This window comes from Ovis aries, chromosome 18 (assembly GCF_016772045.2).
Source record: "Ovis aries strain OAR_USU_Benz2616 breed Rambouillet chromosome 18, ARS-UI_Ramb_v3.0, whole genome shotgun sequence".
NCBI classification, from domain to species: Eukaryota; Metazoa; Chordata; class Mammalia; order Artiodactyla; family Bovidae; genus Ovis; species Ovis aries.
Genome location: NC_056071.1, coordinates 52,022,854 through 52,048,351, shown reverse-complemented (window position 1 = coordinate 52,048,351; position 25,498 = coordinate 52,022,854). Strand labels below are relative to the sequence as shown.

The following is a 25,498-nucleotide window of genomic DNA, read 5'->3' as shown; positions in this document are numbered from 1 at the left end:
TCCGATGCAGGATACAGCATGCTTGGGGTGCATGGGGATGACCCAGAGGGATGTTGTGGGGAGGGAGGTGGGAGGGGGTTCATGTTTGGGATCGCATGTACACCCGTGGTGGATTCATGTCAATGTATGGCAAAACCAATACAGTATTATAAAGTAAAATAAAGTAAAAATGAAAAGTTAAAAAAAAAAAGATTCTAAGCTGCAACTGTGATGAAGAATTGGGAAAAAGGCTTGACTTCAAAAGGTCTATCCACCGAGCCTGATGAAGTTTCTATTACTTGGTGCTAGAATTTTCCCATAAACATTCTATTTCATGGATTTGGGTTAATTTTTTGGAGGGAGTTTGCAACTGAGCCAAACTCTGGGGGAATAATAATTTTTACTTTTTAGGAGAAAAGTATATGAATTTCTTTTAATCAAGGAATCATCAAAAATAGGTTGTATAAAATACTCATGACTTTTTTCTGTGTAAACTACTGTATTTTAATGAAAGGAGAATGTCAAGGCTGTATATTGTCACCCTGCTTATTTAACTAATATGTAGAGTACATCATGCAAAATGCCAGGCTGGATGACTCACAGGTTGGAATCAAGATTGTTAGGAGAAATATCAACAACCTCAGATATGAAGATGATACCACTCTAACGGCAGAAAGTGAAGAGGAACTAAAGAGCCTTTTGATGACGATGAATGAAGAGAGTGAAAAAACTGGCTTAAAACTCAACATTCAAAAAACAAAGATCATGGCATCTGGTCCGATCACTTCATGGCAAATAGGTGGGGAAACAATGGAAACAGTGACAGATTTTATTTTCTTGGGCTTCAAAATCAATGTAGACAGTGACTGTAGCCAGGAAATTAAAAGACTAGACAACATATTAAAAGTAGAGACATCACTTTGCCAACAAAGGTTTGTCTAGTCAAAGCTATGTTTTTTCCAGTAGTCATGTATGGATGTAAGAGCTGGACCATAAAAAATGCTGAGCACCGAAGAATTGATGCTTTTGAACTGTGGTGTTGGAGAGGACTCTTGAGAGTCCCTTGGATACCTCGGAGATCAAATCAGTCAACCCTAAAGGAAATTAACACTAAATATAAGACCATGATGCTGGGAAAGATTGGGGTCAGGAGGACAAGGGGATGATGGAGGATGAGATGGTTGGATGACATCACTGACTCAAAGGAAATGAGTTTGAGCAAACTCTGGGAGATAGTGAAGGGCAGGGAAGCTTGGCGTGCTGCCCTTCATGAAGTTGCAAAATTCAACACAACTTAGCGACTGAACAACAACAATAATGACTTATACTCAGTTTCAAAGAATTGGATAATAAGCATTTTCAAAGTTGAGTCAATGATTTTATTCTCTCAGGAGACTATTTGTGACCAATAAGACTTAACATATATTGAGCGTTGGACATTGCTTTACAGGTTTTAAATTGTTTAATCCTCCCCAATTACTCTATGAGTTAGAGACTGTCATCCTTATTTTATGACTGTGGAAACTGAACCATAGACTTTATTTTTGAATTTTTAAAAATTATTTTTCATTGGCATATTTTTGATTTACAGTGTTATGTTAGTTTCTCCTGTACAGCAAAAGGAGGCAGTTATACATCACATTTATTAACTTTTTAGATTCTATTCCCATATAGGTCATTACAGAGTACTGAATGGAGTTCCCTATGGCTATTCAGTAGGTTCTTATTAGTTATTAATATTTATTCTAATCAGAGTAGTATGTATGTGTCAATCCTAATCTCCTAATTTATTCCTCTTCCCCTTTCCCCTCTGGTAACCACAAGTTTCTTTTCTACATCTCTATCTCAACTTCTGTTTTGTAAATAGGTTCATTGGTACCATTTCTTTAGATTCCGCATGTAAGTGGTAAATGATATTGTTTTTTTGTGTGCCTGACTTACTTCACTCAGTATGACAGTCTCTAGGTCCATCTATGTTTCTGCAAGTGGCATCATTTTATTCCTTTTATGGCTAAGTAATATACCACTGTATATAACCCACATTTTCTTTACCCATTCCTCTGTTGAGAGATGTTTAGATTCCTTCCATGTCCTGGCTATTGTAGATAGTGCTCCAGTGAACACTGAGGTGCATGTATTCTTTCAAATTATGGTTTTCTCCAGCTGTATACTCAGGAGTGGGATTGAAAGATCATGTTGTAATTCTATTTTTAGGTTTTCTTTAAGATCATTTTTCTTAAAGTCTTTATTGAATTTGTTACAATATTGCTTCTTTATGTTTTGGATTTTTGGTCATGAGATTTGTGGGATCCTAGCTGCCCAACCAAGGTCAAAGCTACACCCCTTGCATTGGAAGGCAGTCTTACCCACTGGACCACCAAGAAAGTCCCTATTTTTAGTTTTTAAAGGAATCTGGATAGTTTTCTCTATAGTGACTGTACCAATTTATTCTACCAACAGTGTAGGAGAGTACTATAGATTTTTAAAACTTTACAGTTGTCATAGCTAGCGCATAGGAAACCTTCAAACCCAATTGCATTGATGCACTCATGGAAGATACCCCAACATATCTTGTTCACAGCCTGCTTCCTTGAATATTATCCACTGCCTGTTATGAAGAATCTCCCCACTTGTAGCTTAGACTGTCTGCTTTTCATCTTTATTCTCCTGGTGCTGTGATTCTCAAACTTTAGTGTACTTAGAATCAAGAGATCTTTGAAAGAAATTAGATTCCAGAATCCAAACCCCAGAAATTCTAATTCTAGAAGTCTGAATGTTTGCCATAAATTCGTGCTCTAAATAGACTTCCCAGATAACTCTGAAGCACATGATCTGTGGGTCACACTTAAGAACTACACTAGGGAATGGAACTAATGTTAGATTCTGGTCCTTTCTGGTGTGTCCTGTTATAAAAGAACTGGGACCTGATGAATTAAATTCCATAGTTAACATTGTGTAAGTTTGTTTTATGACTAAAAATGAAATGGGTAATTTTCATAGTTATATTAGTAATACAGTGGCTTTTAGAAGGCCTTCTACTTTTATTAGACATTTTAATTACATAAATATGTTGGCTGAACCTTGCTCTTTTTTTGTGAAATCTTTAAAGTTTTATATATAGTAGACAGTCTTGGCCAAAATCATGACATTATAGCTTCAGTTCAGTTCAGTTCAATTGCTCAGTCGTGTCCGACTCTTTGTGACCCCATGAATCGCAGCACGCCAGGCCTCCCTGTCCATCACCAACTCCCGGAGTTCGCCCAAACTCATGTCCATCAAGTCAGTGATGCCATCCAGCCATCTCATCCTCTGTCATCCCCTTCTCCTCCTGCCCCCAATCCCTCCCAGCATCAGGGTCTTTTCCAATGAGTCAACTCTTCGCATGAGGTGGCCAAAGTACTGGAGTTTCAGCTTTAGCATCATTCCTTCCAAAGAAATCCCAGGGCTGATCTCTTTCGGAATGGACTGGTTGGATCTCCTTGCAGTCCAAGGGACTCGTAAGAGTCTTCTCCAACACCACAGTACACCCAAATGTTAACTTGGGAAACACATTATGTGAAATATCATGAGTTTACTATTTTTTCCCCTTACTGTTGATGTTAAGGTGTGCTTTTAAAACTATAACTGTATGTATTTATACCATTACGTATATATCTCATAGTTACATATGCATTGAAGTAATCCATTTCTACTTAGTCACTTTTCACCTTTCATTTTCATTTTAATAACAAAGGTATATCTTTTTATCAAGATCAGGAATCCAGTCTCTATTTAGTGTTGAAGTAGGCTGCAGGGGAATTACAAGTTATTTCTTAATATCAGTTATCACCTCTCAATAGAGCTCTATGGTGGTAAATATCACATTTTTGAATTTGGGTGGTAGCAGTGGTAATTGGATGCCAGACATTTAACAATTTCATTCTAATGTGGAAGAATAGAGCATGAACCAGGTAAGGTAGGTGCTGAGGAAATTAATCAGCCTCTACAAGCTGTTTCTCATAAGGCAGTAGGTTGGTCAAATGTACAGTGCATAACATGTGAGGCAGGTGTAGACTGGACCATCCAAAATACCATCATGATAACTGATTGGTATCAGGCTGATCCTGGCCTAGCAACAGAAAATATTCTGGAAGCAATGATACTTGAAATCAGATTGATGAAGACATTGCTGATATAGGTGTTCCATCCATTCAAGACAGAATACCAGTTGAATTCTGATAAAAACAGCAAGAATTTGATGTGATTATGGTGGTAAAAAAAAAGACTTTAGAGACTGTAAGTACTATAAATAACTATAAGTAACCCAGGACTCACCTCAATCTAATTCTAGTTAGATATTGATATATTATCTTAGTACAGATTATTTAGAAGTCATGATTGGTGATTTGGACTGCCAGAAAAGGCTTGTTGGCAGATATATGTGAGAATCTGGGAAACAGAAATGAATTACGTGATGACAGAATCTTTTTCTTGCCACCAGTAAATTAATAACATAGCTTTAAAAAAATATGGCATTTCCTCCAATACGTCTAAGCTCTGAGACAATCAAATTATAATGCACTATGATGAATAAAATACATAGACATATGTAAGTATGTATGTGTGTGCATGCACATATGTGCTAAGTCACTTCAGTCATGTCTGACTCCTTTGAGACCCCATGGACCGCAGCCCATCAGGCTCCTCTATCCATGGAATTCTCCAGGCAAGAATACTGGAGTGGGTTGCAATACCCTTCTCCAGGGGACTTTCCTGACCCTGGGATCAAACATGAGTCTCCTTTATTGCAGGCAGATTCTTTACTGTATACACACACATAAAAGACAAAGTAAAAGGAAATAAGGAAGAAAAATAAAATGGGTTACCAGAAAAGTAAATAGATTCCTACATATGCTCCAACTTTCTCACTGTGTGTCAAGATAGGACAACAAATCAATTCTAAGTTTCCCAATAGTCAAAACAAAGCTGGAATTAGGACAAATTGGGTGAATCATGTTCAGATGACACGACATAACTTCTTGAGGGGAGGCCCTGGCCTTGAAGTCTAGAGAAAATTTATTCCAAACTTGTTATAATAGAGCTATAGAGTGAAAGAGTGGATAATAAAATTTTCTTACAGGATTTCCTGCTAGCATTTTTCAATGTAGGATCAACCATCAAACTAAAGCATAATTTAATAAAAAGGATTATATGGAAGGCCCAGATAGTGTAGCCTGGATTTTTTCTTGGATGACACACACAGGAGCCAAATAGAATTGCACCTTCTTTAGTCCATGCTCCACAAGGGCATCTCTGGCAGACAGATAGAGCTGATAACTTCTGGCAAAAATCCTTGAGTGGAGCTATTCTATAGTGATTGAGGAAAGATTCCTATTCTTAAATATCTACTAAATGGAGGATAGATTTCTCATAATTTTATTAAAATTAAGAAGTTTAACTAAAATGCTGTATTAAAGAGATAACTACTCTGTAGGCCTCGTCACAGGCACAGTCAAAAGTGTTTAAAACTGGACTGTCTTCCCTTGGCTCCAACACCTGAACAAAAGAAAGAACAAGGACCTCAAATTCCAGTTCTTAGAGGATCTGTGAGACTATTGTCATTGATCATTTTCCTGTGTGAAAATAAATTGCTTATTAAGGCTGTAAACAAATTTCTCTAGGATATCCATCTTTAAGTAGAGTAGTGGGCTAGTGACAACACAGATTAAATTACTCTTCAGTAAGTAAGGGAGATTATATCAATTCATATGACAGATATCTGTCAAAATTATGATAGCCAGCTTCCCAGGTGGTGCTAGTGATAGAGAACCCACCTGCCAAGCAGGAGAAGCAAGAGGCATGGGTTTGATCTCTGGGTTGGGAAGATCCCCTGAAGTAGGAAATGGCAATCCACTCCAGTATTCTTGTCTGAACAATTCCATGGACAGAGGATCCTGTTGGGCTGCAGTCCATGGGGCTGCAGAAAGTGGACGTGACCGAGCACACACAAAGAGTAAAATAATACAAATAATGAATATTCTTTCTTTTATTAGTTAGCTCACAAGGCTCTTCAACTGCTGAGGCCTGCCTGGGTCTATATATCATATCCCTAGCACTGAGGAGAGCACTTAATTATTCTTTGAGGAGTTCTCTATGGATAGACAGCATATGTTGGATTACCTACCACATGTAAGTGGTGTGTATACTCTAATACAATGACAATGAATGGGATATAATAATGGTGACCATTTAATGGTATTTACTATTTAACTATATACTTGAAATCTGCTAAGCACATCATATACATTATTTCATTTGATCTTCAGCAACTATTTAGTTGATAAAATGTAGTAGAAGTGGGTTGGCTTCCCAGGTAGATCAGTTGGTGGAGAATCCACCTGCAATACAGGAGACCCTGCCTCGATTCCTGGATTAGGAAGTTCCCTTGGAGAAGGGCTACCCACTTCAGTATTCTTGAGCTTCTGGGGTCAGACACGACTGAAGCAGTAAGCACAGCACAGCAGCATAAGTGTGTTAGTTTCTCAGTTGTTTCCAACTCTTTCTGACCCCATGGACTGTAGCCCACAAGGATTCTCTGTCCTTGGGATTCTCCAGCAAGAATACCAGATTGGGTTTCTATTTCCTTCTCCATGGGATCTTCCCAGCCCAGGGATCGAACCTGCGCCTCATGTCTCCTGCATTGGCAGGCCGGTTCTTTACCACTAGCGCCACCTGGGAAGCCCAATATTAAGTATAATTGTCCTTAATTTACAGCTATAGAAACTGAAGTTTAAATTTTAAACAGCTTATCTACATTCTCACTGCTACAAAGTAGAACATTCGCCCCTGTGGACTTATTCCAAAGCCTGTGTTCTTTCCGCTTCACCAGCAGTATTTGGCTTTGCCTTTCAGTTTCAGCATCTGCAAACTGTAGGTCTCAGATCAGAGCGCAGATCAAAGGGTTTTGGCCACTCTCAGGAAGGAATGGTATTGCCAGACCCAAGGGTAGCCATTAGCTTAGGGTGGGGGGCGGGGTTGCCTCACAAATTTCTGAAAAATGATTGTTTATTATAATCAACATAGTAGATTTGATTTTTTGATTCAATTTTCAAATGTATTTCCCATGTACATTCAGAATCCTTGGTAATTAATATATAATCTAGATCTTTCTTTTTATAATTTTATAGAATATAAATTATGCTTTATTGTTAAAATTAAAAATTTTAAAGCTTTTGAATTATTAAAGTACTTCATTTTTCTTTTTTTAATCTACAATTTTATTCATTAAAATAATTATTTTGGCTGCACAGCTTGCAGAATCTTAGTTCCCTCACCAAGGATTGAACCTAGGGCAGTAGCAGTGAAAGTGCTGAGTCCTAATCACTGGACTGCCAGGAAATTCCCAAGAACTTTCTATTTCTTAATACATCTTTAAAGTATCATTAGTTATGTCTATGACTTACTTGATTTGGGGTTCTTTGTTGAGATTCATTACTGATGTGATAGACTCTCAATGAACAATTCTGATTCACATTATGGCAATCTAGTTTACAAAATAATTTCCAGGAAGACATTATGATAAGTAAACAAGAGTTGCTTGTACATTTTGTCTTCATGGTGTAACCCTTGGCATCATGCAAAACTGTCTGCTCTTAAGACACACTATTCACACACACACAAATGTAAGGATGAAAAATGTTTGTGTATATATACTGTTAAAAAAATAAGTCTCTGCAGTTGTTAGTTTTATGCTTTAGAAACAAACCCTGAAAGGTAGTGATAAATTGCCTTAAGGCAGTTTTTCTTTTCGGCAGTATATCCTAATTCATTTCTAGTGTGGAGTCATGCATTCTCCTTCACTTCGTGAGGATACTGCCCTAGTGTCTGAGAGCTTGGAACTACATGGAAAGATTAATCAGATAAGGCTTCTTGGAGGAGCAAACTTTTTTTTTTTTTTAATGGATGTATAGTTGATTTACTATATTAGTTTCTGGTATACAGCAAAGTGGTTCAGATTCTATTCCTTTATAGTTTATTACAGGATATTAAATATAGTTCCTTATGCTATATAGTAAAACCTTGTTTTTTAAATCAGTTCTCTACATATAGTTTATATCTGCTAATCCCAAATCCCTAATTTATCCCTGCATCCTCCCTTTCCCCTTTGGTCATCATGTTTGCTTTCTGTCTGTAAATCTGTTTCTGTTTTTTAAATAAGTTTATTGTGTCATTATTTTTAAATACCACATATAAGTGATATCATATGATATCTGTCTTTCCCTAAAACTGCTTCACTTAGTACAATAATCTCTAGGTCCATCCATGTTGCTGCGAGTGACGTTTATTTCATTCTTTGAAAGGCCGAGTACTATTCCACTGTATATCTGTGCCACGTGTTCTTTATCCATTCTTCTGTCAATGGACATTTAGGTTGCTTCCATGTCTTGGCTACTGTAAATAGTGCTGCAATGAACTTCAAGGTGCATGCATCTTTTCAAATTAGAGTTTTCTTGGGATATACACCCAGGAGTGGTGTTGCTGGATCATATGGTAACTCTGTTTTCAGTTCTGAAGAAAACTCCAACTTCTCCCTAGTAGCTGCACCAGTTTACATCCCCACCAACAGTGTAGGAGGGTTCCCTTTTTCTCCACACTTCTTGGAGGAGGAAACTTTTACATTAGATCCTGAAACCATTGGTAAAGAAGGATACTACATGGGATGCAAGATATGAGAAAGTAAAGACTGGAATATAAAAACTCCGGGATGTCAAGAAGGAGGAACACTGGGATGAGTTACATATCAGGAGCTAAGAAAGATGGGAGGGAACAATGGCTAATAATGCAAAGTCTTGAGTAAAAGACTGAAGCATTTAAATTGGATTTACAGGCAGTGGAAAATTATATGCTTACATGTTTCTGTGTAGCAGCTGCAGTGAAAACAAATTAAAGACTAATTTGTGTGACACAGATGATAAGAGTAACAGAGAATTGTTCAATAAATTTCACATTCAAGTTCCTCTATTTGGCACTAAGACGCAGCAATGAATACAAGATAATTTCTTTCTTCAATTCACTTTGGTCACAGTCTTTTAAGAGGAGACTGGAGTACAAGTAATACAAAGAGAGGTATGCTAGAAGAACCAAAAGAAATTTGAAAAATTTAATTGAGGAATTGAGGATCATTTAATAGAGGAGGTGACTTTTATTCTAGTCTTTGAAAAATTAGTAGGATTTCAATAGGCCTGGAAAGACACTCTAGGTGGAAGGACCAGGGCTGGCCAGTGGAGGGGTCAACAGACACAGGGCAGTTGTTTAATGCATTGGAAGGAATATGTGAGATATTAAGAGGTATTATAAACCCATTGTAAAATCACAGTGTCTTTAGATCTACTTGCAGATCAAGGCTGGGTAAATGAGAATATTTACCAAACAAAATATTCAGTTTGACAATGACTTTCTTCCTGCACTTGTTTGTTATATGAGAATTATGAGGTAATTGAAAAATAAAATTGTAAAGTGTCAATAAATCTAGATAGGCTAGTATCACAATATCTTAAACATATAAAGCAATATAAAATGTATACAGTGTCTTTACATACATTTTCTAATTCCATTCTCTCAAAAACCTATTCTACTTCATACAAGGGAATTTAGATTTAGGAACACTTGCTCAAGATTACTCAGTTGGTAAGTGGTGTGGAAAGATCTGGACCCAGGTTACTGATGTCAAGTTTAGTCTTGTTATATCACACATGCAAATGACAGAGAAATACCCATTGGAAATTGTGTAAGTGGGGAGGCAACACAGAGAAGAATACAAAAACTTAACCTGAAAATCTCTGATTTCCTAGCAAGAAAGTTTCATAATTCTGATTTTAAAAAGAGAGCATTTACTCTGTTCCGTTGGTTGATGGGCTAGTTATGAAAAAGCCAACTGCTGAGATATACCATTAAACTGCTCTATCTGAATTTGAAATCAGTTGGTCTGGTCATGCCCCATTTAGTTGGTATCTGAATGGACAATGGTGAGCCTATCTTTTGTACTGAATAGAAATGAACAGACTCTTATTAAAAGGCATGTGTATTCTATCAAGCTCATGCTTACTCCTAATTTTATTACAAGGACAAAAGAGAGAAAATAATTCTTCAAGGGATTATCGTAGGATGTTTAGAAAAAGAGAAAAACAAATGCAACCCTACTACCTTTCATTATACAGTCATCTTTTAAAACCAAAAGCAAGGAATTTCAAGTGTTTTATTCATGGCCTTATCAATCTTCACAATGTTCCTGTAAGTCACTTAGGAGGTAAGAGTTTCTATTAAGAGGAGAAGAAATTTAATATGTTTATTCATTGCAAGAAAAAAGATACATGGAGACAAGCGACTTGCAATAAGAACACTTTAGTTTGAAACATTACACATAACAGGGAATAAAAAATTATCCAAGAGAGGAAAAAATTACATCTAACTATTGGAATATGGAAATGTTTTCTCATAATAAGTGAAAATAAATCATAGTGAAGATTAAAAATAGAAAAATTCATGACACTTCAGCTGAATTCAATAAGCATTTATTGAATGTCTAATGAATTTAAACTTTAATCATTTTCTGTTTCTATAGTTATATTGAAAAATGTTGTTTCTTAAGTGCCAAGTATTAAAAATATTTTTTAAATGCTGAAGTTTTCCTGAAAATATAAGCAGTATATGAAGATGAGCTTTAATAATGATTCTGGTTGTGAATGGTTGTAAGGTAGGAGAAGCAATGAAAATTCTTAGGAGGACTTTTGCTGAGTCATTGCATAAATCACCAAATAATGAGTCAATTCCTAGGCAGATTGAAAAGAAGTCCAGGGTCCCCAAGGAGGAGAAAGGGGTCTAGGACTTTCAAAGTGGAGATAGGGGTCTGGAATTCTCAAGGAGGAGGAAAGGACAAATTTTTTTTGTCTACATTCCTTCAGTTCAGTTCAGTTCAGTCACTCAGTCATGTCCGACTCTTTGAGACCCCATGAATCGCAACACGTCAGGCCTTCCTGTCCATCACCAACCCCCGGAGTTCACTCAAACTCACAGTCATCAAGTCGGTGATGGCAACCAGCCATCTCATCCTCTGTTGTCCCCTTCTCCTCCTGCCCCCAATGCCTGCCAGCATCAGGGTCTTTTCCTATGAGTCAACTCTTCGCATGAGGTGGCCAAAGTACTGGAGTTTCAGTTTTAGCATCATTCCTTCCAAAGAACACCCAGGACCGATCTCCTTTAGAATGGACTGGTTGGATCTTCTTGCAGTCCAAGGGACTCTCAAGAGTCCTCTCCAACACCACAGTTCAACAGCATCAGTTCTTCAGCGCTCAGCTTTCTTCACAATCCAACTCTCACATCCATACATGACCACTGGAAAAACCATAGCCTTGACTAGACTTTTATACTTTAATAAACTTTATTACACAAAAGCTCTGAGTGATCAAGCCTTGTCTCTGGCCCGGATTGAATTCTTCTCCTCTGGAGGCTAAGAATCCCAGTGTCTTTCATGGTTCAGCAACAGCCTTTCAATAGGAAACAAACACAAGGATAGACTCTGTACCTAAGTACAGACTAAAGAAAAGTGTTAAATGACAGATCGTGATTAGCTATTCATTTTCACTGTGCAGAAAATGAACAGAAAAGCAATTAAGTCATGACATGAAGAATTTTTAGTTGATACTTGGAAAGATTTCCCAACAATGATTATCGCCTAATATGACCCTGCATTGGACTTTTATTAAGGTAGGTTTGGGAACATTCTTTAAGTGATAAAGAAGGGAGATAGGGGTATATAATTCTGAGGGTCCTTAGCCTTAGTGTGTGTGTGTGTGTGTGTGTGTATTTTAAACTATTTTCTAAGATATTTTTCAGTTCATTGTTTAATTTCATTAATTCGTGGATTGTTGTTCTCCTCAACTTCTTTCTTCAGCTTTTCTGAGTCCACGAGTCTAGGGGAAAAAATCTGGGAAAATGTCTTGTTAAAGTTTGTTGTTCCAACCAATCAAAAGTGTGTCCAAAACAATTGATGGAACATGGAAAATCTATTACTCAGTACGTATTTTATACCTAGTGTGACATGTCTCCAAATTTTAAATTAGGCCAAGATGTCTTCCCTTTATGTCTGTTGGAAGCTCAAATTCTTTCAAGCCTCCTAGTTCCTGACTGTCAGGGAAAAAGGCTTTCTAGCTGATAGTGACTTGATCATCTGGTAATATATATCCCTTCTAGAAGCATATAGATTTTTAAAAGGAAACTTGATAGGGATAAAGCAATACTTAACCTAAAAGAAAGAAGCTCTAAAATTTCTGCTAGAGGGAGAAGGGAAGCCAATATGGACAGAAGTCCTTTTAATCACACTATAAAGTGACTACCTGTACTTCTGGTGGACACAGGAGCAAGATATAATAAAATAGGAAATTTATAATGTGACCAGGAGAAAATGACTGGAAAGGGTGAACAAAATCCAAAAAGGAAAAGAAAGCTGAGGAAAGACAGGTGAACTGATTATGAGAGAGAGATAAAGAGAATAAAAAATAGATCGTAAAGGACTGTGTATTGTTGTATAGTAGCCAAAGGCAGTGTCTATATGTTACCAAACAATTTCATGTGAAAGTTAAATTATTGTTTTTCATTTTTGGGATTTAACATTCAGTTCAGTTCAATTCAGTTCAATCGCTCAGTCATGTCTGACTTTTATGTATTAAAAATTTTCCATTTTCTCTTCTTTTCAGTTTCCTTTCTCACTTCCCATCTGCCTTTGCATTTCTTCCCATTGGATTCCAGTCTGTCTGTGAATATATCTATCTTTCTCCTTCTTGTTCTTCAACTTTATGTGTTTTGAAAGTGAAAGTGAAATTTGCCCAGTTTGTCTGACTCTTTGTGACCCCATGGACAGTAGCCCACCAGGACCCTCTGTCCATGGAATTCTCCAGGCAAGAATACTGGAGTGGTTTGCCATTTTCTTCTCCCTTTGAGTTTAATTCTTATATCAATTCCTTCAAGATGTTATGTTTCTTCATAACAATAGCTTCTTGAGAATGTGAGTTCAGTTCAGTTCAGTTCAGTTCAGTCACTCAGTCATATCCACCTCTTTGCAACCCCCTGGACTGCAGCATGACAGGCCTCCCTGTCTATCACCCACTCCCAGAGTTTACTCAAACTCATATCTATCGAGTCAGTGATGCCATCCAACTATCTTATCCTCATCCCCTCTTCCTCCTGCCTTCAGTCATTCCCAACATCAGGGTCTTTTCCAATGAGTCAGTTCTTTGCAGCAGGTGGCCAAAGTATTGGAGTTTCAGCTTCAGCATCAGTCCCTCCAATGAATATCCAGGACTGATATCCTTTAGGATGGACTGGTTTGATCTTGCTATCTAAGGGACTCTCAAGAGTCTTCTCCAACACCGCAGTTCAAAAGCATCAATTCTTTGGCACTCAGCTTTCTTTCTAGATGTGAATGAGAACCTCAAATTATTTGATCAGTGTTTTTCCAACTTGGAAAAAATTACATATTTATTAAAATGTAGACGTATTGATTAAGAATCTTTGGTAATGATTGTGGTGATGATCTTTGTGCTAAATCCTATAATTTTTAACAAATTTACATGATGAGTTTTATATACTTTAATACTTGAGATACATTGCTGTAGAGAAATACAAACTTAAAAGTAATACATTTTTCTGATTTTAGGTATACATCCTTTTTGGAATACCAGTGTTAAGTGTTGAAGCTAGAAAAATGAAGCTGGAAGATATTCTGAGGACTGCTTTCAGAAGGCAAACAACAGGTTAAGGTGAATATGTTACTGTTTTCTACATTCTCCTTACGCTGTGAAAACAAAACAAAACAAAACATGACAATGCTGAATGCTTAGCTTCTTTCAATGACAGCACTCAGTTCAGTTCAGGTTAGTTCAGTTCATTTGCTCAGTTGTGTCCGACTTTTGCGACCCCATGAATCGCAGCATACCAGGCCTCCATGTCCATCACCAACTCCCGGAGTTCACTCAGACTCACGTCCATCGAGTCGGTGATGCCATCCAGCCATCTCATCCTCTGTCATCCCCTTCTCCTCCTCCCCTCAATCCCTCCCAGCATCAGAGTCTTTTCCAATGAGTCAACTCTTCGCATGAGGTGGCCAAAGTAGTTTCAGCTTTAGCATCATTCCTTCCAAAGAAATCCCAGGGCTGATCTCCTTCAGAATGGACTGGTTGGATCTCCTTGCAGTCCAAGGGACTCTTCAAGAATCATCTCCAACACCACAGTTCAAAACCATCAATTCTTCAGGGCCCAGCCTTTTTCACAGTCCAACTCTTACATCCATACATGACCACAGGAAAAACCATAGCCTTGACTAGACGGACCTTAGTCAGCAAAGTAATGTCTCTGCTTTTGAATATGCTGTCTAGGTTAGTCATAACTTTTCTTCCAAGCAGTAAGCGTCTTTTAATTTCATGGCTGCAGTCACCATCTGCAGTGATTCTGGAGGCCCCCCCAAAAATAAAGTCTGACACTGTTTCCGCTGTTTCCCCATCTATTTCCCATGAAATGATGGGACCGGATGCCATGATCTTCGTTTTCTGAATATTGAGATTTAAGCCAACTTTTTCACTCTCCTCTTTCACTTTCATCAAGAGGCTTTTTAGTTCCTCTTCACTTTCTGCCATAAGGGTGGTGTCATTTGCATATCTGAGGTCATTGATATTTCTCCCGGCAATCTTGATTCCAGCTTATGTTTCTTCCAGTCTAGCGTTTCTCATGATGTACTCTGCATATAAGTTAAATAAGCAGGGTTACAGTATATAGCCTTGACATACTCCTCTTCCTATCTGGAACCAGTCTGTTGTTCCATGTCCAGTTCTAACTGTTGCTTCCTGACCTGCATACAGATTTCTCAAGAGGCAGGTCAGGTGGTCTGGTATTCCCATCTCTTTCAGAATTTTCCACGAGAATGTCAATAAAAATTTAATTATTCTTCTTCCTGTCCTTTTTCTTTCCTATCTTGCACATCTTTCATCACCCTGCCTCTTTCCCTATAAAATTTTTCTCCCTGAAAATTGAGCTCTGCTTTCATTACTTTTGTGATTATGCAAAAGGTTATTTGGGAAAAAATCTTTTATAAAAGTTTTACATATTTATTTTACTTTTGATAGTATTCTCAAAAACTAGAATTGGTTACTGCTACCTCAATGAAATTATCCTTCTGTAAATGCTTCAAATGTGATTTCCAAGCAGTTTGATTGCTTATTGAATTCTGAGTATAACAGAACACTAATTATTTCTTTTTGAGAAAAGGGAATGTTTAAATCTGCCTGAAACTTGATTGTTTTTTCATCTAAACCTTTATAGTGGCTGAGATTAATTGCATTTTCAAACTGCATGGTCTGTTCATGTGATGAAGGCATGGCCAACCAATTTCTCCATCAGTTTGCTAATAAATTAAAGGGTCATTTTTGATAAGCCCTATAATCTTCTCTTACACTAGATTGAAGGATTAGATTTTCCTCTAATTCTTTTAAAATGATAATTAGCTAAAGAAAAAGTATTGAGGACTGAATATTTATGCAAAGTGATTCTATTGATTTTTGTAACTATAGTAGATGAAAGTGAAGGCCTTTTCAGGCATACATGGACTTTGGTGAATTGTGATATGTATGGTTGTGATATTTTACCCATCTTGTGTAATACTATAAACTTATTACTTTGGAAGAAAGATTTAATATCCTTATGAGTTCCCAAGGTAGTCTTTTCTACCAAAGAAAGAACTTAAAACATTAGTTCAGCCTCTTGGTTTATAAACTGTACAGCTTTGAGTATATTGTTGGCATTTTAAAAACAAGAAAATGCTAATTATAAAGAAGCATTATGAGTTGTGGCTGAATGCAAAAATTAGTTAATTTGGGAAGCATGTTGGCTCCATCCTGTAAGCTAATTATCCACATCTTATTAAGACTGGATGTATTTCTATTACAGATTTCTTTCTTGGTAGTTGGCTTGGGATAGTTCCATACTGGTAGAGGGAAACAGAGAATTAAAATAATTACCTGAATACTTCAACGGAAAAAGTGCTTCTCCTTAAATATCCAGTTTAATGAGGCTAAAAAGTTGTTTAAGTGACTGCTGAGCCACTCTTTCTTCATCAGCCCTTCATGGCCAACCAAATTCAGTATTCAGTGCAATTTTTGAAAAAGAAGAAATGAGGCCTTTAACAGGGAATACTAGACAAAGAATTAGAGAAAAGGTAACATTCTAGTTAGAATACCAGCTACTTATGCCCCCAATTTCCCACACGAGCCTCTGAAGCAGGTTTCTTTCATGTGGCATAAGTTCTCCTGCATGATGGGGCTGCCAGGACTTTGGGGATCTCCTGAAGACCATTATGGAACTGTTCCCAGGAGCCAGGCTTTATGCCTGAACTTTGCCCATTTTCTTCCCCGCTTTGTTGACTAGAATTGAGGTGTTCTCACTATTGCAAGTACCTGAAGCTTTTAGATAAGACATGGGGCTTATTTCCCACTGACTTTTGAATGTAAAAAATGATGTTAAACTGGAGATTTTAATGGTGGCATAGATATATCTGCAAGATATCCAAGTGGGTCATGAAACAGAGGACGCTGTAGGAAGTTTAAAATGAAATTTACAAACCTTCAGAATGTTTCTCTTCCCATGGGGCATGCCCCTCTTCTTTTTATGTTACGAGAGAAGGGATTCAAGGAGATTATCAGGAAAGCTTGATTGGATATCTGTCGGCAAATGAAACAAAGAGGACATTAGGTCCACTAGGTTCAGTTGTGGATGTAAAGGCTGAGGCAGTGTTTTCCTGGACTGGAGTGGGCCACAAGCTAAAGGGAGCTAGAATGGAGTGTTCCTAATACTACCTCTAGGGCAGCCCAGAGGGAAGTTAGAAGTGACTGCTAAGTTAGAGACTGAGAAGGGTAGAAACCCTGGAAGAGGTTAGATTCACCTGGAACAAGAAATCACCTCTAAGTGTCCACTCTAGTGCTGGACATCTCCAAAGAATCCACAGATTGGCTCCATTAGAGACAGTCAGATGTAAACATTTGTTGTATCAAGAGAGGATGAAGCCAGTTCAGGACCATGCAGTCAACAAGTGCTAGGGAAATCATTGAGTTGGCTGTTTTCAGCCAAGGGCAGAGAATAAAGTAGCCCAATGAATCCAGTAAATGGTGGTGGGAGACAAAGGCATGACATTGTATTCCTATTAAATTCCATTGGTCTTACTTGGTAAAAAATCATATGCATAACTCCTAAGACTTGCTTAATTAATCAGGAGTTAATTATTACTGCTTCAGCTGTTTTAAGGAAGCAATGCTTAAACAACTAGAAATCAAAAATTTTAAATGTTTAACTGGTATGAATTTTAATTGACTTCATATAATAAAGGAACATAATCTAAACAAAACTACCTATAGTATACATTTTTTCAAGATGGAATAATCATAAATCTAGCACTTTCTTACTTAATTTTGTATTATCAAGGTTCCATTTTATTTTATTGTAGTGTAAGTTAGCATATCATTTTTAAACATAAGAAGACTTTTTTTTTTATTAATCCCCCAAACCTTTCAGTGACAGCAAGTGGGGAAGCCAGTAGACCCTGAAGCCAAGTCACTGCCAAGATCTTCCCCATGTGATATGTTGCATTCCAGTTGAATTGCTTAATTATTGAGTCATACTCTCTTGAGACTGGCATCTTGCAAGAACAAGATGGTAGACGTTGTACTTGCTCCTGGTGTAGACTTTAATTTTGCTTTATTTTATACAAATCGTAGAAAAATGAATGAAAGCCACACAAAATATGTGTAATCTTTAAAAAGTATTCTATTTAGAGTGCTAATCTGAGGACCCGACAATGAGCTGACGACGGAGAATTATTTTCAATTGCTCCACTCTGCTGTATTTTCAGTCTTGCAGTTTCTGCGGTGATGTTCAAACCCACCACTCTGGCTGCTGCTGTTGCTAGTCTCTGTTTCCTCCCTCCCCACCCCCGCCCAGGATATTGAATATAGCTCCCTGTGCTATACAGTAGGACCTTGTTGTTCATGTAACCATTCTCTTTGGATTATTTTCATCTTAGAATTCTCCTTGGTTTCCCTCAAGGGCTTCTTCCTCTATTTTGACTTCTTAGGGTTCATTTCTTGATCTTTATGTTGGACACAGTTGCTGCTCTACTCAGATCCCTTTTACCTGCAGGTCATCCAGTTTCTCAGCTGTTGTTTGTCTTGGTTACCAATGGCTCACAATTGACCCTCTTCTCTGAAGACTTGTCTGCATAGAGCTACCTGTCTTGGAAGTCATGATTTGCTCCCTTCCCAGAGTAGCCTGTACCTAACATCTCTGATGGGAGAAGGACTCCATAAAACTGACTCTTGCCTCAAAATGGGGCCAACTCTGTAATACTTTGGTGGTTCAGACTTTACTGTAGGATTAAGATGAAGCTTGGCTCCATCTGAGACTATATCCTCCTTAGCTTTCCCCCCCTGCACAGCCTGCTTCTTCTACTCCCCTTTTCCTGAGAATATTCTTCAGTAAATACTTTGAACAAGAATTCCTATCTTGGACTGTTCCTAGGAAACCCAACCTGAGACAGTCATTTTAGTCTCTCCATAGAGCTCTTCTCTAAGCAATCCTGTGACTTCAATAAAAGCCAATATACTGCCTTTCAAACTAATATTCTCCCACTCATATCTCTTGTCTAAATTCCAGACTGAGAAGGACAACTGACTACTTTTTTAGATTTTTTTTAAATTAAGGACTACCTCTTTTCACTGGGAGAGATTATATTTTGGTATTTTTTAATTGCAGTGAATTAGAAATTTTAGGATCATAGAAGTCTGAGGTCAACTGAAAGCTTCATATACTATTTGTGTGTTATATGTGTTGGTTGCTCAGTTGTGTCTGACTCTTTGCAACCCCATGGACTGTAGCCTGTCAGGGAAATGGTCTTGTGAGTATAACATCTTCCTATGGACACATCAAGATTGTGCACAGCAGCATAAATCACATAGACTTGAGTTTTGTATAGTTTCTGAAGTTTTCATCTTATTGAGAAAGCCTATCAGTGTTCAAGAAAATGAAAGTGATGTTATTATAGGCAATATCACTGCACTGAAATTTAAAAAAAAAATCATTCCAAACAATACTTTGATCATTCTTAGCAATAAGTTACTTGCTATAAGCCTCACAATACTGCTATGCTACAGCATAGTCCAGTTAATCTGCCTGCTAGAAGCCTTCCTTGAGATCCTTGGGCAGAGCTTGATTTGGCGAACAGACCTCTGTTACAATCTCATCACATTACATTTCAATTGTTTGTTTCCTTGTTTTGTGTCCTTGATCGTCCCTTGAGGATACAGATTGTATTTTTCCATCTTTTCTTGATTAATAGTAGATACTCAATAAATATTGCTTTTTGAAAGAATGTAAAAAATGAAGACGGCAAGAAAAATAGAAAAAGAAGGATTCACAGGCTAGAGAAGAGTTGACTTAGCTTTTGACTATCAGTTATTAATTTATTGCCTCTCGGCTCTTCATGCACCTTTCAACATATCCTTTGTATTAAGGAAATTCCTTCCCTATATCTCCTTTAAAGTGAGTATAATGTTAAGCTCCCACCCAGGAAAGAACACTGGACATACACTGCAGGAGGAAGAAGCTATCTTGCAGTTTCTTGGGTGGCAGTGGGGCTTGGTGGTGTGGGTATCAGAACACTGGGTGCCTCTTGACCCAGCCATAGGCCCCAAACACGGTTCTTACAGCCTTGGTGGGGCCACCAGCTTTCCATAGTCATCTTGGCATGGAAGCCAGAGCTACTATGTGCCTGTATCTCTGAAGGCCTCTTCCTCCCACCAGCAACTCAGACTCCCATGTCACTGGTTGCTATTCACCCATTCCCCACCTGTATTACGGAAGTTGCCTGTTTCTTGCCCAGCAACTCCAGCCCAGCCCAGGACTGATGGAACCAGTGAAATTCTTTATTATCCAGTGGCCAAAACATACCTCCTCCAAGTCTGAATGCCTTCCAAGTTTGGGCTTCCTTGGTGCTCTCCTTCTGCCCTAGGGTGCCATAGAGCATTTTCCTTGTATCTTATGGTTACTCTTTTCTCATATTTAAAGCTTCTTTATGTTCATCTTCCCCCTTTAAACCTTCTGTGTGGTTTCTACATCTTCCTTGCATTCAGACTGCTGCAATCTGTTTTGCGGCATACCTTTGACAGGTTAGCCTAAGTGGCATACCTAAAACTAGATCCCCACATTTGTTTGTTTATCAAAATATATTGGAGCCTAGAGAAAATTCAGAAAGAACTTTCACTATTTAATTCTTGGCCATAAAATTGTTGTGTTTACTTTCAATCTGGGTAGTATTCCAGATTAGATATTTATGGGTTTTTTGGTTTTGTTTTTGCTTAAGACTTGTCGTAAAACAACAGTTTTGATCTGTGAGCCTTATAGAGATACTTAAAAGCAAATGGAGACGTGGCATCCACATGTGTAAAGCTAAAGATATCTTATTCCTTCTGTTGGAAAGGTTATTTTGGAATATTTGGGAAAAAAGACACTGCCAAAATCAGATGTAGGCTAATCAAAAACATGAGTAAGGATATACAAAGCCAATCAAAGACATTGAAGAGAGCCATTAAGCTTGCTATGAATCTGTCAGATTCGACTATTTCGGTTTTTGCCTGCTATAGAAATGATGCTTTCAAGCAGCAGATTTAGTCTTTCTCAGTTCCCTAAGTATATCAGTTAAGATTCTGTTGCATGTGACAGAAAATCAATCCTAACTGGCTTAAAAAATAAGAGAAATTGGGAAGTAAGCTGCGGAGCCGCGGGTCTGCGCGGCGTCCTGAGCTCGGGAGTCTGACAGCGGCGCGTTCTCCTCTCCCAGGTTCTAGCCGCGGTGGATAATGCCTGCGAATTGCTCACGGAAAAAGGTGGAGAGACCGGGGAATCAGAGGAGACGACGGTGGCTCCTGGAGGCCCCAGGGTTACGGATACGGAAGGAATCCCGGAGGAAACCGACGGTGACGGAGACGGGGAATTGAAAGAGGCCTCCGCTGAAGAAGGCGAGCTCAAGAGTCAGGATATTGCAGATTTAACAGCAGTTGAAAGAGAAGACTCATTACTTACTCCTGCAGCCAAAAAACTGAAAATAGATACCAAAGAGAAGAAAGAGAAGAAGCAGAAAGTGGATGAAGATGAGATTCAAAAGATGCAAATCCTGGTTTCTTTTTCTGAGGAGCAGCTGAACCATTATGAAATGTATCGCCGGTCAGCTTTCCCTAAGGCAGCCATTAAGAGGCTGATCCAGTCCATCACAGGCACCTCTGTGTCTCAGAATGTTGTTATTGCTATGTCTGGTATTTCCAAAGTTTTCGTCGGGGAGGTGGTAGAAGAAGCACTGGGTGTGTGTGAGAAGTGGGGAGAAATGCCACCGCTGCAACCCAGACACATGAGGGAGGCTGTTCGGAGGTTAAAGTCGAAGGGGCAAATTCCCAACTCAAAGCACAAAAAAATCACCTTCTTCTAGACCAGAGTCTAGAAGGGCCTGGTACTGAAGAAGGAAGCCCTGCTTCCGGACCTCCTATTGCATGAGACTCTCTGCACTGGTGCTTTGGTATCTCAGTCCTCTAAGGATTCCATGATGATTTCAATGTCTTTCTCAAAACTGATAATTCATTACACCTAGAAGGTAGCATGCACCCTGTTTCATACTTGCTTTGACTAAATATCGGGACCTCTGAGGGCATCTGAGGCATTTAACTATTACTGGGTAGTTGGAAGAAGAAAGGTTGGTGTGCCTTAAGCATCTTCTGGACAGGAATGCTGCTTTCAGAAAGAAAACCTGTTCAAGATGGTTTGATGGTTTCACATTGAAGCCTGAAGTTGCTGTGACTTGGGTTGTAAGATTCTTCTATGGATTCTGGTGAATGATTAATAAAGCTGTTTTCCAACTTGCAAAAAAAAAAAAAAAAAAAAAAGAGAGAAATTTATTAGCTCCCATAGCTTGAAAATCCAGAGAATAGTTTCATTTTAAGTGTGGTTTGGTCAGGGGATCAAACAGTGTCATCAGGACTTCATCCTCCTCTTTCCTTCTTATCTTCTGTTCTGTTGCCTTCATTCTTCATCTCTACATGAAAGAGAACGTCACTTAGAAGATCTAAGCCTACGTCATCCTACGTAAACACAGTAGAACTGAAAACTTTCTCTGGGAACTCCCATCAAATGCTGGCATTCATTTTGATGGAGCAGTTTGGGTTACATGCCTAACCATGAACTAAAGGACTAGTAGAGCAGGGGTTATGCTCCTTTTATTTATTAATTTATTTTTGAGATTGGATCATTGTTGGAGACAGACAGAGTTAGTAAGGGATGATTCTCTAGAGAGTCTTAGAGAAATCTTGTCTAAAGTATGGTACCCTAAAGAACAGATAAATGCTTGGTTGGCAAGTAACAAATCTTCACTGAATTAAGAAAATCCTAAACCAGACTTCCTGACTCTCAGCACCCCTCAGTAGTCAGTCTATTTGGACAAATCTTGATGCCCCTAACCCAAGCATTCAACATGACCAATATAAGCACCAATGTGTGTACCAAGCCACAATCTGACCCTTATCCTTGCCAATAATACATTCCTCTGGCCACTGGCTGGATTCTTCCATTGAAATATACAGACCATCTGTCAGGTCTGCTAGACTTTTAATAAAGGAGTCCAGTGTGGCCAGCAGTCTTTGTGTACTTAACCCACATGGAAAAGTAGCTCGTGTGTTTTTGAAAACAACCTGTCTTTGTTAACTGCTTTTGGTCATTCATTGTGCTTTAAGGGTCTCAAACTTGCCAACCTAAGATGATAAGAGCAGATGGTGGAGGGAGGATGCCTTTGGCTTCTCATCTCCATTTTACCCATTGAAGATAAAGTTACTTACTGAGTGTTTCATCATGAGAAATGCTGGACTGGATGAAAAACAAGCTGGAGTCAAGATTGCCGGGAGAAATATCAATAACCTCAGGTAAGCAGGTGACACCATACTTATGGCAGAAAGCAAAGAACTGAAGAACCTCTTGATGAAAGTGAAAGAGGAGAGTGAAAAAGTTGGCTTAAAGCTCAACATTCATAAAACAAAGATCATGGAATCCGGTCCCATCAGTTCATGGCAAATAGATGGGGAAAGAGTGGAAACAATGACAGACTATTTGGGGGGCTCCAAAATCACTGCAGATGGTGACTGCAGCCATGAAATTAAAAGATGCTGGCTCCTTGGAAGAAAAGCTGTGACCAACTTAGCATATTAAAAAGCAGAGACATTACTTTATCAAAAATTGTCAGCCTAGTCAAAGCTATGGTTTCTCCAGTAGTCATGTATGGATGTGAGAGTTGGACTGCAAAGAAAGCTAAGGGCTGAAGAATTGATGCTTTTGAACTGTGGTGTTGGAGAAGACTCTTGAGAGTCTCTTGGACTGCAAGGAGATCCAACCAGTCCATACTAAAGAAAATCAGTCCTGAATATTCATTGGAAGGACTGATGCTAAAGCTGAAACTCTAGTGCTTTGGCCACCTGATGCGAAGAGCTGACTCATTTGAAAAGACACTTATGCTGGGAAAGATTGAAGGTTGGAGGAGAAGGGAACACAAGAATGAGATGGTTGAATGGCATCACTGACTCAATGGATATGAGTTTGAGTAAACTCTGGAAGTTGGTGTTGGACAGGTAGGACTCATGTGCTGCAGTCTACGGGGTAGCAAAAAGTTGGACATGAATGAGCGACTGAGCTGAACTGAACTGATACTAAGATGTGAGCATACTTTATGTAATTTTATATTATATGTATATGAACTTATTTTATCCTCACCATAAACCTGTGAAATAGATAATATACTTATAAATGAGGAAACTGAGGTTGAAGAACTTAGGCAATTTGGCCAATGACACACAAGTATAAAGAGGTGGATCAGGAATTCTCCTTCAGGTAGTTTGACTTTGAAACTTGTCTTCACAACCATCACACAGTGCTCCCTCTAGAGGGCACCAATAGAGTCATCATTGGTTCATTTCTGATAACTTGGTGCTTGATGTGCCCTGACTATTTTATTAGGGAATTGGCCTTTTCAGATTGAACATAGGGGCACAGCTTTCTCGTGTCTTTGGTGTTTTTGCGCAGTTGCTTAAATATGTAAGGCACATTTTGGGTACAAAAACAGGGTCAGAAACAGATCCTGTTCAACTTCCTTTGTTTACCAAAGCATTTTTTCTTTTTTAATTGAAGCATAGTTGGTTTATAATGTTGTGTTAATTTCAGGTGTGTAGCAAATTGACTCTGTTTTATGTATTTATCTTTTTCCTATTCTTTTCCATTATAATTTATTACAGGCTATTGACTATAGTTCCCTGTGCTCTATAGTAGGACCCTGTTGTTTATCTATTCTATATACAATAGTTTGCATCTTCTAGTCCCAAACTCCCAATACAACCATGCCCCACCCCCCACCCCCCCATCCATACTGGAAACCACACAAAGCTTTGAATCTAAAAAGTCATCTCCCATGTGTAAATATATACAGACTGCTGGCCCCTTGGCACTTCTTATTTACATTGAACTTCCGGTTGCCTTAGCTGCTCTGCTAGCTAAGATATAGAGTAATATGGAAGGTCAGGGCAGGGGACTGGGAATCAGATAGACCTTGCTTCAAGTTCTGACCTGGCAATTTAGATCTATGTGAACTTGTGTAGATGCTCCCTCTCTAAGCTATAATATTCTTATATGTAAAGTGGTGAGGAAACAGAACTTAAGAAACAGAAAACTTGATTCAGCTTACTCCTTGGAAGGAAAGTTATGACCAACCTAGATAGCATATTCAAAAGCAGAAACATTACTTTGCCAACAAAGGTCCATCTAGTCAAGGCTATGGTTTTTCCAGTGGTCATGTATGGATGTGAGAGTTGGACTATGAAAAAAGCTGAGTGCTGAAGAATTGATGCTTTTGAATTGTGGTGTTGGAGAAGATTGTTGTGAGAGTCCCTTGGTCTGCAAGGAAATCCAACCAGTCCATCCTAAAGGAGCCTAGTCCTGGGTGTTCATTGGAAGGACTGATGCTGAGCCTGAAACTCCAGTACTTTGGCCACCTCATGTGAAGAGTTGACTCATTGGAAAATACCCTGATGCTGGGAGGGATTGGGGGCAGGAGGAGAAGGGGACGACAGAGGATGAGATGGCTGGATGGCGTGACTGACTCGATGGACATGGGGTTTGAGTGAACTCTGGGAGTTGGTGATAGACAGGGAGGCCTGACTTGCTGCGATTCATGGGGTTGCAAAGAGTCAGACAGGACTGAGCGACTGAACTGAACTGAACTGAAGGAGAAAAGAAACTATGTTTTACAATAGTCAAAAAAAGACTCTTCCTATGAGACTCTTACTCTGGGGTAAGTACGTGGAAACATTATATTTTTATTTAATTTATGTAATAGATTTGGTGTAGGAAATGGAATTTCTTCGTTTAT

The 25,498-nt window shown here is 38.5% G+C and overlaps 1 protein-coding gene across 1 annotated transcript in view; it reads left to right on the top strand.

Annotated features, from left to right (window-relative positions):
• Positions 1-21,924, top strand: part of LOC101104431 (transcription initiation factor TFIID subunit 11) — a 31,091-nt gene extending 9,167 nt beyond the window's left edge. The window contains exon 2 of the mRNA XM_060401525.1: positions 20,867-21,924. Within this exon, the coding sequence (XP_060257508.1) occupies positions 20,867-21,529 (663 nt within the window). The 3' untranslated portion in view covers positions 21,530-21,924. The remainder of the gene's footprint in view (positions 1-20,866) is intronic.
• Positions 21,925-25,498: the final 3,574 nt, after the last annotated feature.